Here is a 17,480-nt window from a genome sequence, read left to right on the forward strand (position 1 = left end):
AAAAACACACTTTGTGGTAGCCAGTCGCTGTTGAAACCACAAAAGAGAAACAGAGTGCTCACAGGGGGAAGGGGAGGGGTGGTTGGAAGAGCGTTGGTGTTTGGTGGGGCAAACGTAGGACGTTTTGCTCTATTATCGTATGATTTTTGCTTCTCAGAATTGAGAATGAGCCGAGGGTATGACTTTCAGCTGCAAAGTTGATGATGCCCCGCTTTCGCTTTCCCTTTCCCACCCCAATATGAGAAACCAATTATTTTCTAATGAAGATAGATAGAATTGGAATAAAGTAGACTGGGATCCTTCATGTGAATTAGGAGTGGTTTTCTGAGAGTAGATTGCCCCCCATCGTATCCTGTTAGAACACCTTTAAATGAAATGTATTGGTTCAATAAGGTATTCGTATGTTTCGTAGACTCTAGTTACATATGTAGGTGTTGCCCATCTGAATTTACTACTCTCAGTTTGGTATATGGATATGAATGGGGACTTCTCCGAGGATTTGATTTGATCACGTGCACGGTATTGCAACTCCGTATTTTATTTTCGGAAAAGGTCGTGTAGAACCCGATGAAAAGACGCGCTTCGCACATTTTTGAATTCCTCGTGTCTTTACACACACACACACATTGTATTTTTCTTTTACTTTTTATGCTGTTAAAGACAAAAAGTGGACGAAGTAGCTTCGAAGTACTTGTCTGATAACTCTTGTATGTAGTTGAGAGCCTGCTAGCTTTCAGTAGATGGACATACGATAGTTAGCTTTAGCTGATGAGACTATATTGATTCTATACAAAAGATTGTTTGATTAGTGATTTGCCATCTGAATGTGCACCAAATAAAAAGCATGAACTGGGTTCTCTGTGTCACATAAGTATATTTCTGTGCCTCAGATTCTTTTTCCGACTGTCTAAGAGAGTAAAACTTGGCTTATTGAGTGAAATAAGTTCAGTTGTGTGATTGATTGGGCCTGTTTTGTAGAGAATATTTGAAGAAAAAGCTACATTATACAATACTTTTGTACTAAAGTTGTACAAATGTGTGATATTATTGTATTCTATGTTGTTATAGGTTGTTATAGTATTTTGTTTTATATAAATTGAGTTAATATTGATTGAGTTATTATTGATTTTAGTTGTTGATAAATTTTAATTGCAAATATTGGGAGAGAATATTGAGAAGACAATTTTTATTTTTCTCTTTCTCTCTCGTGTTGATCGGTTGTTTTTTTTTAAATTTTGTGTTATTTATAAACAAACAATCTAAATATATTTCTCATACTTTATTCTCTCTCTTTTTTTTTTTTTTTTGCCCATTTGTATAGTTTTTTTTTTTTACTTTTTACTAAATGATAAAGAAAAGCTGCTTTCATCTCTCCTCACTTGTAGCTTATTACTCTACTTCATCGCACTCTACAGTAACTCTTTAACTGGGACTATTCGTAAACTCAATAAGAATGTGTACATCAATTTTTGCAGCAAAAATTTCATTACGCCAATACCGATGTCAGAGAAAAAGTATGATTTCCTACTTCTCTCTCAGCAGAAGAATTTCTCCCAAAAAAACAACAACAGAAAATTTTTTACAACCAAGCATCCACCCGCTTCTTTCTTCTTGAATCAATAAATCAATCAATCAATCATCATCTCGAACACTGTATAAGCTGAATCAAAATCAATAAAAAAGAACCACACACTCACACTCCCAATTTAAGCTAGCCCCACCCAAACAAAAATGGTGTTGTATAAACGAAAGCAGGTACCTTTTGTTCCTCCTCCACCAACTCCTACTGATCCATCTACTCAGGTATGGGTTATACCAAACACTAGAGAATGGTTTCTAACTTATGAAGAGTTTCTTGATCGAATGGATTTTTACAATAGGAGGAAATTTGTTTGTGAAATCACTGGTAACTCCTGTCTAACCTATTTTGAAGCATTACAAAGTGAAGCTAATGAACGCAAAGAAGTTGATCGCAATTTTCCTGAAAATTTACGTGAACATATACTACGATATTTACAATTTAATCAAATTTCTCGATTAGATCAATTGATTGATAAAGTTTATCTGACATTTAAAAGTGATTATTTCCCTGGAGAAGTTGTACATCTTAGGGGATTAGATCCAAACAATCTGGCCCTTCGATCACGAGGAGTCATTAGAGAAAAAGTTCAATATGCTGAAGAACCAACAAGATATCTAGTTATACGATCACATGATAATCATCAAGCAATAGTAACTGGTGAAAATATTGTTCGAGATCGAAATCACTTCACTAAATGGTTAATCAAGACATTTATCAAGTTAACAATGTCACGTTCTCACAAGGTTGGAGCTCCGTGGGTAGTCAAAGCAGCTTATGCTAAACAGTATGGAATACCAACAACTTACCCTGAACATCTACGTCAGTATATTGATTCAACTCCAACTGGTGAGCCCACATACATACTACCAAAGAAGAAGAAAACCGAATCTATTTTTAGACATGAATTGAAGATTAGGCCGAAAACAGCTACGCCTATTGCAAGTGATGTGGAAACTATAGGATCAGCATCTCCAAGTGGTCTTTTGGAGAAAAAGAAACTCAAATTAAAAGAAGAGATCAAACGCGGATCGCCTTCGGTGGATGTATTGCCATTTAGGAAGAAATTTCCAGTCCATCATGTTCCTGGAGCTGTTTTGAATGAATTAGAGGATGCAGAAGCCACGGGTAATGAACAAAACAAAGTCTTATTTCAACAACCTACAAAGAAAACAATTGTGGATGATTTAAGTATAAAGTTTGATATTCAAAATGAAAAGCCAAAACCAAAGATTTTAAAGGTTGAATTGCAGGAAGAAAGTGAAGATGAGACTATGAAGAGTGAAAATGGCTCTGAGGACAGCGACAGTAAACCAAAGAGGGTGCCAGTGAAAGCAGTTCAAGAAGCGCTCCAAGTTTGGGTGTTTATGAATGTATATCACATGGTGTTGAACATTGACACTTTTACCTTTGATGACTTTATCACTTCAATGAATTACAATTTAAACACACCAAAGTTGAAATCGACAATGGTTGATGAAATATTCTGTTCATTATTATGCAAAATAGTGTCTAATGAAATTCCAAGTGTTAAAAGTGCAAAGGAAGCTGATTCAAAGGATATCATTTATGGTATGAATATCACAATCCCGGAAGAGCCTGAAGAAGACGTTGCCGAGGAAGAGGAAGAGGAGGAAGATAAGGCAGAAGCTGATTCAAAAGTTAAGGATGAACCCAACGGAAAGGAAACTACTGAGCTCAATGAAGACAGAGGTTCCGACAGCGAGTCCGAGCACAAGCCCTTGAGGGTAGAGGACGAGAAAAGTGATGTAGAGGAAGGTGAAAATGGCACAGTTAAAAAGGAAGAAAATGGTGATGACGAGGGTATGAATTCAGAGGAAGAACAAAAGGAAGATGTTGATCACTCCGCTTATGACTATCTCAACTATAGAGGTATTGCATGGCATGATAGGTTAAGAAAACGCAACTTTAAAGATGGAAACTGGCAGATTATCCTTGTTGGAGTACTATCATTAGTTGAGCATGTACCGAAATATCATCAAGTTGTACAAGACATATTCAAATCATTAGCACCAATAGATGGGCTGGTTTCAGCATCCGCTTTGAGAACAAATTTTTATGAACATCTTGATATCAATTTGAAACTCCATGCTTTGTGTATCTTGACCGACTTGCTTATTACAAGTCCTTTGGTGAGAAACTATATCGAAGAAAGTTTGGAGCAGCAAACCAATTTAAGAAGAACAAGGTTGGATAATATCAAAGAGTACAAGACTAATTTGGAAATTGCGGTTAAAGCACAACAACAAATTGTTGAAGCATTACCGGCAGTACTCGAGGTCACCGCCCCTGAATCTCAAGAAGAACAAACGCGCGATACTCCTTCAGCAACTGCCACCTCCACCAATGGCTCTTTGCGTAAACAGCTAGCACCTGGTTTAGATTTACAAAAAAGTATAGAAATGTCAGAATTGGAACGTGAGTATGCATCTTCACACCCTGAATTTGCTGAGCAGTGTGAACTACGGAAAACTGCATTATTGAAATTGAATGAAATTAAAGCAAACAAAAAGATAATTGAACAGAAATTGAATGAATTAGATTGTCAACGGATAAAGCTTCTAGGAAAAGATCGTCTATTTAATCGATATTGGTGGTTTGAAAATAATGGAATGCCAACTCTTCACAAAGGGTCTGCGAATGATGAGGACGAAGGAGAAAAGAAGGATGATGATGAGGAGCAGGATGAAGAGGCCGACGATGTGCATGACGAAACCTATCTCATGGGTAGGTTGTGGGTTCAAGGACCATGTGGTACTGACATTGTCGCCAATTTCAAAAAAGAGGTTGAGGAGATTAAGTCGTTTGTCGAGTCCATGTCTGCGGAGTCAGATGAGCAAAATGCTTCGACGGTCGAGGATGGAATGAATGGTGTCTCAGTCAAGGTTGAACCTGTGCAAGAGCAACCAACTGATAAATCAGAGGCAGAAATAATTGAAGAAGTGACGCGCAAGAGGAACCAGATCAAGCAAATGGATTTCACCAGGTTGTCCCCCAAGTTCAAGCAATTAATGGAACAACTCTGTCAGCTAAGGTTTACCGACAATGAAATCTACTCCACCAATGGCAAACTCCTCGTTGATAAAGAAGGTGCATTACAAGTGCCACTTGGTGAGATAAGCCATATCCAACGTAAGTTTATTGAAGAATATCACGATCCTATATTGGACAGTTCAGCATGGAGATATTACGATGATCCAGAAGAAATCAATAAATTAATGTCGTGGTTGAACCCATGGGGTAAACGAGAATCTTCCTTGCGTAAAGAACTATACTTGGTCAAAGATGCAATTACGTCAAGTATGGAAGCTAGACAACGGGCACTTTATCTCAATGGTTATCCAACGCCTCAAGAACAAAGTTTACAAGATGATCTTAATCGGTTGAATGATCGATTGAGGGACATGGAGCAAGCCCCTAAGGAGAATGCTGACCCAGATGCAAACGATTCAATGGATATAGATACGGATGATTCATCAGCGCAAATTGGTTCCAAAAGACGATCGAGATCAAGAAGAGCTAGCCCACCAGTACGTAAAAAGCCCAAACTTCAAACTGTTGAAGATGTGGTTAATCATGGTGAAGTATCCGACATCAAGAGTAAAATTGAAGAATTGAATCAGGAAATTCTTGAAAGTAAGCAAGATGTTGAAATCAATCGTGTTTGCGAATGGGTTAATTCAAAAGCATTGGATTTGTTTGGCAAATCGCTATTTGAAGGTGGTGATAGAGCAAAGAAAACAAAGCGTAAATAGAGATGAATATTCATTCAGTTTTAATGAAAAAGTTTTATTCCTTTCTGCTATATTAATATCTCCTCTTTTTACTTCTATTGGCAATTTCTCGTATCTTCTCTTCTCGTTGTCTCTTTTCCTGCATTTCCAACTGTTGCCGAAGTTCATTACGACGAGTAATATCCTCTCTAGCTTGAACTTCAGCCTGGTTCAAAGCTTTATTCAACGCACCAAACTTCTCTACATTCAACAGTCCGCCATCTCCAGAGCTGGAACCACTTCCTCCTGCCTCTGCACCCGCCGCGGCACCAATGACTCGTTTATCCAAAGCAATAGTAAAACCCGAGTTATTCTTCCAATTAGAAATCGCTGCTGGGATATTCCATTTCTGCCGGTCTTCTTTTGACACTTTGGCGGATTTCTTTAAAATGGGGCCCATTTCTTGTTCTTGATCGTGTCTTTGGTGTCGGTTTTTACGAAGTTTATGTTTTGGTGGGAGTAATGGGTCTTCTTGCATGGTTTCAATTTGAATGATTTTGCCGTCATGGGCAGCTGTGGTATCATCATTATCGTCACCATCGTTTGTAGTTCCTTCTTGTCCCATAGCATTTCCATTGTAACTCATGTATGAAGTCTGTTCTTTCTTTTGCGTTCCCAATTTAGCTTCAAGTAAAGCTGTCAACACAGCTCGAGTTTCTTCAATTATAGCAGCATAAGGTGGAGGTCGTGGGAAATTGTGAATCAAATTGGGGAATCTAACCTTGAGAGGAATAGTCGCGTCATAAGTCTTGGAACTGTTGTTGCTGAGTTGATGTATTGTTGATAGTGTGGTGATTGACGTTTCATCATGCTGTACTTGTATAGCGTTACTTAGCTCAGCTTGTGCTGGTATCCTGTAGTGGAGCTTCGGATCGTAGTTTGAGTGTTTTGGACGCGGTAGTAGTGAGCTGAACATGATGTGTGTAGATTGATTGTATTGTGTACTCCTGTTGTGATGATGTCTTCTCTTTTTGGTGATCGGGAGAGTCGCAGATAAAAAAAACCTACGACAAGATAGTTAAGCGGGTTTATTGAGAAGCGTCCTTAGACTATAGTAATAGTACTGTATGACTATATCATGTCATTGTGCATAGCCTACCGCTTCAAGCGGGTACACTCAACATATAACCATGGGCACCTTAAGTCAATTTAGAAAGGAGTGCATGCCTCGCTTCGAAAGTGGAGTAGGTGCTTCCTAATCAAGAAACTAAAAGATGCGCTATTTCCCGTTTTAACCATTTGCAACAGAGAACAGCGCATGTACAGATCACCAGCGACAGCAGCATACACGTCAAATATATAACAAGCACCTAATCCTCTCTTATAACTCTGTGGTTGATGGATGTTCATTATATTACTCACGTTATACAATATCTACTATGTCTACTACATCCATCAAATCGAATAGCATGCCGTTGAAATCACAAACAGCTTCGCCTAACATTCGTCAATTAACATACGATGATGTTCCTAAAGCTGCTTTAACCTTATTAGACGCTTTTAAAGAGGACTCGTTATCGAATTACTTGACTTACCACGTCAAAGATGCTGCAAAACGTACTCAATGTGAATTGGCTTTATACGAAGCATACTTGAAACAACACATGACTAAAGGTTTGGTGTTTGGTCAAGGTGAGACGCAACTGATATTTGAAACTGTTAGCATTTGGACAACTCCAACTAGTAGCCAACAAGGTTTGGAATCTTTTAGTCATTTGATGGAATCAGGGTATGATAAGGTATGGGATCTCTTTGGTGTTGATGGAAGAGATAAAGTGTTTCAAGGCTTGATGCCACTTTTGCATGATAGTTTTGATAGGATTACTGGAACAGATAAAAGATTTAGGGGTAAAGATGTGTTTACCTTGGTTTATGTGGGTTCAACTTCTGCTGCTCGTGGTAAGGGGAATTTGCGAAAATTATTTGATTTTATGTTTAACAAGTATATTGATTGTGATGGTGGTGCATTGACGTATTTGGAAAGTTCTTCACCTACTAATATCCCTATTTATGAACGGTTTGGATTCCATTTGGTGGAACAGATTGTATTGGGTGATAAATCGGGTGTTGAAGGTAAAGATTGTGCTGTGATGCATGTCATGATTAGAGGGGTGAAAGGTAACGATTGGACAAAGGATAATTGTAGGTTATAAATAAAGTTTTTTTCTATATTTACGAGTTATGTACAAGGGCGTTAAATGGATCTCTTACTCATCCATTGACAAGACGGATTTCTGGGATGGTAATGTCATACCAGCAAACTCCTCCTTTGTCTTTTGCTTAATCAACTCTTCTTGTTGTTTGGAAATTGGTTGCACAACTTGATCTGGAGGAACAAACTTGAATTTCCCAAATCCAAATGCACGATCAGTCATTTTATTCAACACATACAATTGTGATCTCACATACACCAACAACGCTTCGACGTGTCTTATATCGACATTATCATTAGCGTTAAACACGTTTCTCCATAATGCGGCAGCTAATGTGATATCATCAGTCATTAATCCTTCATCATAACTCAATACACTTCCCAATAATTGAGTATGGTAATCCTTCAAGTATCCTTCAATCAATCTTCCTGATTTTATTCCCAACTCAGTCGTCATTCTCGACAGTAAATCCTCGAAAATACGATCAACTAGTTTCTGTTGATACTGTTTAGCATATTTAAAAGGTAGGGCTCTCATCCTAACTGAAAGAATCCAATAATGTAAAATGGTAATTTGTACTTGCTGAGAAAATGAAATTGGTAATCCCAAAGTTTGGAAATAAAATCTTGCAGTATCACTCATTGACTCATCTGGATACACCAATGCTTGTCTCTTACATTCTCCAAAATAGATCCCTCCCGCAACTGGTCCACTTCTTGATTTATCCATATCAACAGCAAAAGTAGATACGATCCATTGACCAATTTTTTCCTTAAAAGAAGATAGCCTAGCGTTATTTGGATCATCTTCTGCTTCTGATAAAAATGGAGCTTTTGCTTTTGGTTGACGAGGTTTGATCTTCAAGTCCTGTTCTATTAATGGTAAATGTGATTCTTGAGCCATATTTGTAGGAGATTCAACATCATCTTGTTCCAATTTGTGTTTATTGAGGATGGAGTTTCTGACTTGAAATGGGACCCTGGTAGTTTGTGAAATGTACCTTATTGGCAGGTAAGCCAACTTGGCGTGGCTTCTGAACATGTCTTAAAAGGAGCTATAGGGGTAGTCTCTTCACACAGAGCTTCTCTTTTTCTTTTTTTTTACGACAACGAAATTTGGTGAAAAAAAAAAATTTCGAAGAAAAAAAAATTTGAAACCAACAATCAAACTTCAGGTCACTATTAAAGCGAGCATGAGCAAGTCAATTATTGATTCCTTTCAAAGCTTGAAGGTCACCAGTGACTCTACGTCATCTGAATTCAAACATATATATCAAGTGTCATACGACTACTTGTCGAAAGTGAAAAATTTTAGCGATTTGCAATCATTCAAAAATTGTCTCGTTGCGTTGATCAATTTGGACCTGTATGAACAAGCCACCAAGATCATATCCAAGATTCCAGAAAAGCTTGTTAAACCATTGATTTTAGAAATCACATATGTTTATTACAAAATTGGAAAATCAAAGGAGATTTTGCAACTTTACGAAAAGCATAGTTCACAAATTGAGTCTAAACAAGTGCAAATTGGATTGAAACATGTCTTGGCTCAAACTTATTACAAAATTGGTGATTACCAAAGGGCATTGGGCTTGTATAAAGAATTGATCAACGAGTCATCTGACAGTCAAAGTGACTTGTTAGTCAATGAACAGGCAATTATCTCCCAATTAATTTTCCAAAACGGTAAAGCCACGGTGACGAGGTCTAGTTCGGAATTGGACTCAACAAACTATGATATGTTGTTTAACGAAGCCATTATTGAAATTGCCAAAGCAAACCTTGTTAAAGCTTTACAATTGTTAAAACAAGCTCATAAAGTGTGTTCGGAGAATAATTTGTCTGATGAGGATGTTGAAACTGAACTACTTCCAATTAATTTAACAATTGCCTATGTTTACCAATTGCAAGGTGAGCAAACAGCAAGTGACGAGATTCTCTCCGGTATCAACATTGCAAACGTACATGACACTTTGCTCAAGTTGATTTTGAAAAACAATCTCCAATCTGAGAAGCCAATTGATAATGCAAACTTGACTGAAAGGCAATTGAACTATCATGAAAATATCCAAAAGGTGAAGCAAAAAATTACTTTATTCCAATTGGAATCTCTTATGAAGAATAGTTTGGTTTTGAGATTTGCAACTGGTACTGTATCCAACACCCAATTAGACTCTGAAACTCTTCTGAACCTTGGCTTGGTTTCAGCAGCTTACAAAGTATTGTCCAAGAATAACATCACTTACAAGAACTTGAAGGATGCAAGTAATAAAATAGAGGGTAGGAAGTTGGTACACTATATCCAAAAAGAGTCCAAATCAGACTTAAAAGAGGCTGCAATTTTACTTTTGGTTTTTATCAACTCTCAATCTGGCTCATTTGATCAAAGTTTACCATTTTTAGAAAAACTTGCAAAAGAGTCACAAGATCAACCGAAGTTTTCTCCGGGGATTATTGGTACTCTTATACATGTTTACGAAGCCACTCACAATATCAAAAAGCTCAAAACCTTACTTACAAGCTTAACAGAAAAATTGTTGTATACAAGAGAGGATGCTTTTAAGGATGAAAACTACTACAATTGCGCCAAGGTCATTGCTATGAAGAATTATAGCTTCAACAATGACAATTCAAAACAGTTGTTTGAATTTTTACACGATGCAAAACCACATGATGAATTGATAAATTCCCTATTATCAAATTCAAATGAGAGTTTAACACCTGTGTCTGAGTTGGAATCATCCAAATCTATTGATGATATTTTGTCCATTGACTTGAATGAATTAATACCAACTAAAGCTAAACCAGTCCAACCAGTGACTAAAAAGTCAAGCAAAATCGTTAAAAAGAAACGCACTCCGAAGTTTGGAAAAGATAAAGTAGTTAAACCCGAAGGTGAATTCAAGTTGGATGATGAAAGATGGTTGCCTTTGAAGTTGAGAAGCTACTACAAGCCAACAAAAAAGGACAAGAAGAAGCTAGGTGGAGGGCATCAAGGTGCAGTCGAGTCGTCACCAGCACCTGTGGCGCACACGTCACTGGGTAGTAGTAACAAGAAGAAGAAAAAGAAGGGTAAAAAATGATGTAATAGTGGAGAGATTAGTAAATAATATTTGATGACCATAAACGAGTTAGATTCTAGTACTTGTAAAGAGTAGTCTAAATTGGTTAATCTGGAAAGAGCAACAAAATTGTCCAAAACTTCTTCAGATCTCACCGGATCTCGCTTGTGACAAGATTAGGAATTAATAACTGTTCTCATATTTTTCCCCCCACAAAAAGCATACGAAGCTACCATTTCGGGTTTTTGCATTCATTTTATATAATGAAGCTAACGAATCTAGCGTGAGGCATATGTAGGAATCAGTCTCACAATTCAATGTGGAAGTTGGCCATTCTTATCATTCTTTCAGCAAGTATCAATGCATTACAACTTCCACTCGTGGCACCCGATCAAGATCCATTCTACTTGGCTCCACCAGATTTCAAGTCGGCTCCATTAGGAACTATCCTCAGATCGAGACCAACGCCAAATAAACTTGTTAACATATGCTTCACTTTTGAGCTAAAACGATCGTGGCAGATATTATACCGTTCGCAAAATTCATTTGGCGAGCCAACGGCCATTGTTATGACTGTTATGGAGCCATTTAATTCTCAACCTTCAAAAGTATTGTCTTACCAAACATTTCAAGATTCAGCCAATATCAATTGCAGTCCCAGCTACGGATTCCAATATGGAGCACCATTGTCAACAATTTCTTCTCAGCTAGATATGAGGTTCCTAGTGCCAGCTTTGAAACAAGGATACTATGTAATCAGTTCTGACTATGAAGGATTTAATTCCAGTTTTGTTGCTGGTCGGCAGCTGGGATATGCAGTTTTGGATGGTGTGAGAGCCGCATTGCAGTCCAAAAGCACCACTGGTATTGATCCTTCCGCAAAGGTTGTACTCTGGGGTTATTCCGGTGGTAGCATTGCATCAGGCTGGGCCGCAAGTTTGCAGCCGACTTATGCACACGAATTGAAGGAAAATCTATTGGGATGTGCATTGGGAGGCTTCGTTACAAATATAACAGCCACTGCAGAAATCACTGATGGAGGTTTTTTTGCTGGATTGATTCCTTTAGCACTCCATGGGTTATCCAACGAGTACCAAGAATTTAAGCAGATTCTCAATGAAAATATCGACTCACAACATACCGAATTTTTCAACCAAGGTTTAGAACGTTGTTTTGCCGGAGGTATGAGCTTTTTCCGCTTCCGTAGCTTCTTTCAAGGACCAAATCGCACTTTCCCTCGTGGTTTTGACTTGCTTCATGATGAGACTATTGGCAAAATCATTCAAGATAATTGCGTTTGTCATTTGAATCAGACGTATCTACCACAAATTCCAATATTTCTCTATCATGGGTTATTTGATGAAATTGTTCCCATAACTGGACCTCGTCATATCTTTAAACAATGGTGTTCCTGGGGTATTAAGTCGTTGGAGTTTGCAGAAGACTTGTTAACGGCGCATGTGGGACAGCAGATTATTGGAGCTGCAGCGGCATGGACCTGGATCGAAAAGCTATTCAATGGGGGAAACCCAGTCGAAGGATGTGTGCATACCCAACGTTTGAACAATTTATATTTCTACCCCGAGGTTAAGCAAGAGACAAAGGACTATTTTTTGGGTTTTGAGTTTAGTATTCTTGATTATATCATAGGTGGGAAAACATTTGATATAAGTATTTCATGAGTCAGCAGGTGAATCAATTTATGTGCTTGTAGGTTTTTCTTGTACGTCGGTTCCCTTCAGCGCCTGTAAAATATGAAGGTACCAAGTGGAAGCGCAAGGTTAACTGTGGCGTAAACAGCCTCGATAATAGACATTGCATGCCGCAGGTACCATACTTCGGTGCTTTTGGCGATCTTGGTTTAGTATTTAAATTAGCGAAGTTTATTCTTCGTATTTTATTCCATCGGAAGCGCGCCTGTAGAAATTATATGTATAAGCCGTACTCTTTTTCGTTCATGCAAAAAAGGGAACCCAGCTAACCGACAATTGGAAAGCTTAAAATGAGTTGAAAGCTAAACGGCGCTTATTACTGCTTTTGGATTTGTGAGCCCATCAAGTTGAACCCTCGGTTCAAGTCAAAGGAAAAGTACGTTATTATATTTCCAAGAAATAATTATTCTTGATCCAAACAACGCTAGAAATCGAACCATGTCGCTTGCTACCTAAAGCAGAAACAGATCCCGTGATATTTGATGAGATGGTTTCTTGAAAAGAAAACCTGGGAGGTGAGCGGCTCAGTGAGATCGCCAAAAAACGTACACCGAATATGAAGTTGCAAGCGACTCTCCGCAAATCCCCCCCTCAATAAGAAATCACGGTATAAAACTACGTGAGCTGCAGCTGGTGGTGAATTTAATAAAGAGTTTCAGATTATAGACTCGCTTCCTCTATCAAAATGAAGCAGACCTTATTGAAGCCACTCAGAGGAGTCCGAAATGCTCTTTGGGGCGTTCCACCGTCTGACCCCAAGGAAAGAAAGTACTTGTACAAGCTTGACACTTTCGTGCTCACATATGTGTGTCTCCTTTACTGGGTCAACTACCTTGATCGTGCTAATATTGGTAATGCTTATGTATCTGGTATGCGAGAGGATTTGAACTTGAGTGGTAAAGATTTCAACGTCATCAACACCATTTTCTATATTGGTTATATCATCACTATGATTCCTCATAATTTGATTTTGTTAAAGATTAGGCCACGTTACTGGTTGACGTTTTGTGCAAGTGCTTGGTCCCTCCTCACCTTAGGGACATACAAGGTGGATTATTTCTGGCAAATTTGTGTAATCAGGTTTATACAAGGAATGTTTGAGAGTTGTATTTTTGGTGGTGTGCACTTGATTTTGGGGTCATACTATACCAACAGTAAAGATTTGGTTCTTCGTACTTTTGTTTTCACATCAAGTGGTTTAATTGGGCAAATATTTTCAGGAGTTCTTCAAGCTGCAGTTCATGAGCATATGAATGGATGGCATGGATTAGCAAGTTGGAGAGTGTTGTTTATCATGGACTTTATGTGCAGTTTTCCTATTGTCATTTACGGGTTCATCTTTTTCCCTGACTCTCCTGATATTGGCAAACCGTTCTATTTTACTGAAGAGGAACATGCAATGGCATTGGAAAGATTAGTCAAACCAAAACATCATAAGTTTGGTTGGGATGTTTTTGCCCGTGTCTTCGGTAGCTGGCATTGGTACTTGTTTGGAACGTTGTGGATCGTTGGTGCGATTAATGAATCATTTGCAACCAATAGTGTCTTTGCGTTATGGTTGCAGTATTTCGAATACCCAATTGCTGATCGTAACCACTTCCCTATGGGTGTGTTCGCTGTTGGCGCTTTGTCCACAGGAGCTGCAGCATACTATGTACGGAATGTGGGTAATGGAAGACAGCATTGGCAAGTATCATTGATCATTGCGGGTCTTGTGTTGATTTCTCCCATCCTTCAAATTACAAAGCCGTATTCAAAGGGGTTTGTGTTTGTTGCTCAATACTTGGACGGTGTCTCATACGCTGCCCAAACCATTTCCTTTAGTTGGGCAAATATGGTCTGTGCTGATGATTTACAAGAACGTGCAATTGTTATCAGTTCGATGAACATGATGGGGAACACAATGAATGCATGGTGGTCGATTGTGTTTTTTGCAGCTGATACTGCACCGAGATTCCGTAATGGTGCGATTGCGCTCATTAGTTCTGCAGCTGCTACGTTATTTGTTGTTGGAGCTATTGCTTACTTGCAAATAAGAGAAGAGAAGAGGAAAGAAGGTCTTGTTTGCGAAATTGATCCTGAAGAGTTGAATTCTGGCACTAGCCTTGAAAAGAAGTTGTGAGCAGAGGTATCTGCCTGTTGAAAGAGTGTAGAACCGCTGAAATAATCAACTGAGGTTAGCTGCATTGAAGTAAGTACAATTAGTTAGAAATCGTTTCCTAAAGCATTTATGAAGAACGTATGTTTAAAATTCAACATAATGATGATACAGTATATTATCAGTTATCTATTGAATGCAAAGTTGTATTCCCTATGATCAAGTAAATTTCAAAGATCCAGATGCGGTTTGAATCTACTACAGGTAGGCCTATTACGATACGTACTGGGTATTAAGTGGGTATACAGACTATTAACATGAATATATTCAGCTTGTCAGTATAGCAAACTTGGGCTTTTGTACCAAGTCCCGCTTGATATCATTCTTACCAGCTGACAATGACCTGGCGTGTTTTTTGGAAAACACACTCTTTTGTCCTGACCTGACCAAATATTTATTCTTTTTCACTGGTGTTACAAATGATGGTAAGTTATTAAACTTGTGAGCTGATCTGAATTCATTTTCAAAGTTGATTGGTTGATAAAGCTCGTCTAGTTGTGTAGTTACTCCGTCACTTGTAATGTAGCCCTTGAATGAGTTCAAACTCAAATCTTTTAAAGGTGAGCGGTTGCCACTTCGACTGCACATTGGCTTCGGTTGAAGAACGTTTTCTTGATCATTATGGTTAAGTTTGTTGGAGGTAGGAGTCCCTACCACATCATGAGTACTGTTGTCTTTCTTATCCTCCCATATAGTGAATCCAAGAGACGTAGCTGGCTTGCGTTTCTTTGGTGATGGGGTACGCGATTCTGACTCCAACTTGAGTGGTGATTTGTTGTATCCTGGACTGGATGTAAAGCTCTTCCTTTGAGGTGACTGTGGGTGGATATTGCAGACTTTGGGAGAGAGAGCAGACCTCTTTGTAGGTGAAGGTGTGGATGGCATTGATGTGAACAGAGATGAAGGTGATGGTTAGAAACAGCTAGTTACGGAATGTGTAAATTTCTGTAATTTAGTCTTTGATGTAATCTTTTTCGTGATTTTTCCCACAAAGGGGTTTAATCCGTTGTTTACGTTTTTGGAAAAATAAAAAAAAAAGAACAGTTGCAAAATTGACGCGTCAAGTTACTCTACTGTTTATACAATCTACTTGGTACAAATGGCAACTTGGTCACCACTCCATCTCTTAATTTGCCTCTAATCTCAATCTTCACTGGCGATCCAATCTTGGCTTTCTTATCAATATAGGCTTGTGCAACGTTACCCCCGTTGGTAGGAGATGGTGAGCCTGATGTAATGTATCCAATTTCCGTCTTACCATCCTCACTGTAAATCTTATTTCCATCCCTAGGAGAAGGTCCTTTTGAAGTAAGACCAATTCTTCTACGTGTAGTAGACTTGTCCTTGATTTGACTCAAGATTTTAGCTGCACCATTGAAACTAGAGTCATTCAATTCACGACGTGTCTTTGGGATCAACCAAGTCAATGAGGCTTCAACTGGTGTGATCTCCTCTGTCAATTCATGGCCGTACAAACACATACCTGCTTCTAATCTCAATGAATCTCTTGCGGCCAATCCAATTGGTTTTGCTACATCGGGATAGTCGTGGACCAAAGTGTTGAAAAATGCTAAAGCCTCGGCCGCCTCTTCTGGGGTAGTTGATGGGATAGACAACTCAAATCCATCTTCTCCGGTGTATCCTGATCTAGCAAGATGAACAGTAGCTGAAATAGGAGCCAATTTGATAAACTTTGTCTGGCCGAAATAAATCTTACTCAAATCCTCATTTGTAAACTTTTGTAAAAGCTCTTGAGCCTTGGGTCCTTGGATGGCCAAGAGAGTACCCTCAAATGTATTGTGTTGCACAGAATTGAATGCCTTCAATTCATCTTTAAGGAATTGGACATCTTTTTCCCTACACCCAGCATTCGTCACCATGTAGTATTTGTCCTTGGCGTGTTTGGTAATGATACAATCATCAATCACACCACCGTCCTTGTTCAACAACACTGATAAACTGGAACTGTTTTCAGGAATCAAGTTCAAATCGATAGGGGTGACTTTCTCCAAAAATGATTGTGCATCGGGTCCGGTGACATTGTGTTGCAACATATGGCTGACATCGAATAACCCAGCTTTAGATCTTACCCAATTGTGTGAGTCAATGTGTGATTGGGACTGGTATAAAACTGGCATTTCAAATCCAGCATAGGGAACCATCTTTCCGCCCAACTTGACATGGGCTTCATACAATGGGGTCTTTAAAAGCGAACTTGTCGAGGAGAGCCTCTTTTGGGATAATAAAAGCGTTCTGGTTAGCATTGTAGGGGTGCTGTCAGGAGTAAAGAGTGGTAGGGTCTTGTTGATCTTTATTTGTGGAGATGAAAAAACCTACAAAGATTTGACTTCGCGAAAGTCAGAGTCAAAATAATCCCTTAATCCGTTGACTCTACTCCACAAGGAATGTTCCGTCCGTTGGTCGTGGTTGACCAGCCACCACTAACAACATCACCGCCAATACTTCAATCACTATAGCTATCAAATTGTAACCCACCCAAGACCACAACTTGTCTCTTGCCATGCGATGGTACTGCATATGGCTTTCATTAGTGTAGTAGATGGAAGCACGACTGGACTGCTTCAACACTAGATCAGTATACAAGTAACATACATGTTTGATAATCTCAAAAACCCAAATTAATGGCATGAATATTCCAAGGATCATAGCCCTAAAACGGTGTTTCTTTGCTTGTCTCCAATACTCGCACAATTCACATTCGCATTTGACAAACTTGTCCTCGCTGTATATGCCTTCCAAATATCCAAACCCTTCAACTTTCCTTCCCGATTCAATCACGTAGGGTAGCATTGTTAGTAATATTGGGCTCAGTACCCGTCAAGTTTTGCAGAAGTTGTCACCTTTTATATGCTTTCGCAAGCTACCAAAGTTTGCATTAAAATATTTCCCAATTGGGACGTGACAATGGTGCTTATCTCTTACAAACCTAACTTTGGTGATATTTTAGCTCATGGTTCTAAAAGTGTTTCGATATAGAGTAACAGGGTACCATGGTAGTTCAT

General features: G+C 38.7%; 10 protein-coding genes across 10 annotated transcripts; 5 read left to right on the top strand and 5 right to left on the bottom strand. All coding sequences in view use genetic code 12, as the record gives it.

Moving 5' to 3' along the window:
- Positions 1–1,731: 1,731 nt before the first annotated feature.
- I9W82_001685 (uncharacterized protein) lies at positions 1,732–5,355 on the top strand (the record flags this gene model as incomplete). The annotated part of the gene is made up of 1 exon (XM_067690457.1): positions 1,732–5,355. One exon carries the CDS (start codon positions 1,732–1,734, stop codon positions 5,353–5,355), a length of 3,624 nt encoding a protein of 1,207 aa, XP_067548921.1.
- A 52-nt stretch (positions 5,356–5,407) lies between these two features.
- PRP45 (mRNA splicing protein) lies at positions 5,408–6,289 on the bottom strand (the record flags this gene model as incomplete). Its single annotated transcript, XM_067690458.1, has 1 exon — positions 5,408–6,289. One exon carries the CDS (start codon positions 6,287–6,289, stop codon positions 5,408–5,410), a length of 882 nt encoding a protein of 293 aa, XP_067548922.1.
- Positions 6,290–6,752: 463 nt separating this feature from the next.
- I9W82_001687 (uncharacterized protein) lies at positions 6,753–7,526 on the top strand (the record flags this gene model as incomplete). Its single annotated transcript, XM_067690459.1, has 1 exon — positions 6,753–7,526. The coding sequence occupies one exon, from the start codon at positions 6,753–6,755 to the stop codon at positions 7,524–7,526; it is 774 nt and encodes a 257-aa protein (XP_067548923.1).
- A 54-nt stretch (positions 7,527–7,580) lies between these two features.
- Positions 7,581–8,567, bottom strand: I9W82_001688 (uncharacterized protein; the record flags this gene model as incomplete). The annotated part of the gene is made up of 1 exon (XM_067690460.1): positions 7,581–8,567. One exon carries the CDS (start codon positions 8,565–8,567, stop codon positions 7,581–7,583), a length of 987 nt encoding a protein of 328 aa, XP_067548924.1.
- A 151-nt stretch (positions 8,568–8,718) lies between these two features.
- On the top strand, positions 8,719–10,608 carry I9W82_001689 (signal recognition particle subunit; the record flags this gene model as incomplete). Its single annotated transcript, XM_067690461.1, has 1 exon — positions 8,719–10,608. One exon carries the CDS (start codon positions 8,719–8,721, stop codon positions 10,606–10,608), a length of 1,890 nt encoding a protein of 629 aa, XP_067548925.1.
- A 296-nt stretch (positions 10,609–10,904) lies between these two features.
- Positions 10,905–12,269, top strand: I9W82_001690 (lipase family protein; the record flags this gene model as incomplete). The annotated part of the gene is made up of 1 exon (XM_067690463.1): positions 10,905–12,269. The coding sequence occupies one exon, from the start codon at positions 10,905–10,907 to the stop codon at positions 12,267–12,269; it is 1,365 nt and encodes a 454-aa protein (XP_067548926.1).
- A 715-nt stretch (positions 12,270–12,984) lies between these two features.
- I9W82_001691 (uncharacterized protein) lies at positions 12,985–14,421 on the top strand (the record flags this gene model as incomplete). Its single annotated transcript, XM_067690464.1, has 1 exon — positions 12,985–14,421. One exon carries the CDS (start codon positions 12,985–12,987, stop codon positions 14,419–14,421), a length of 1,437 nt encoding a protein of 478 aa, XP_067548927.1.
- A 303-nt stretch (positions 14,422–14,724) lies between these two features.
- Positions 14,725–15,342, bottom strand: I9W82_001692 (uncharacterized protein; the record flags this gene model as incomplete). The annotated part of the gene is made up of 1 exon (XM_067690465.1): positions 14,725–15,342. The coding sequence occupies one exon, from the start codon at positions 15,340–15,342 to the stop codon at positions 14,725–14,727; it is 618 nt and encodes a 205-aa protein (XP_067548928.1).
- Positions 15,343–15,527: 185 nt separating this feature from the next.
- Positions 15,528–16,721, bottom strand: I9W82_001693 (GCV1; the record flags this gene model as incomplete). The annotated part of the gene is made up of 1 exon (XM_067690466.1): positions 15,528–16,721. The coding sequence occupies one exon, from the start codon at positions 16,719–16,721 to the stop codon at positions 15,528–15,530; it is 1,194 nt and encodes a 397-aa protein (XP_067548929.1).
- A 127-nt stretch (positions 16,722–16,848) lies between these two features.
- On the bottom strand, positions 16,849–17,268 carry I9W82_001694 (uncharacterized protein; the record flags this gene model as incomplete). Its single annotated transcript, XM_067690467.1, has 1 exon — positions 16,849–17,268. The coding sequence occupies one exon, from the start codon at positions 17,266–17,268 to the stop codon at positions 16,849–16,851; it is 420 nt and encodes a 139-aa protein (XP_067548930.1).
- Positions 17,269–17,480: the final 212 nt, after the last annotated feature.

This window comes from Candida metapsilosis (genome assembly GCF_017655625.1).
Source record: "Candida metapsilosis strain BP57 chromosome Unknown scaffold2, whole genome shotgun sequence".
Taxonomy (NCBI): Eukaryota; Fungi; Ascomycota; class Pichiomycetes; order Serinales; family Debaryomycetaceae; genus Lodderomyces; species Lodderomyces metapsilosis.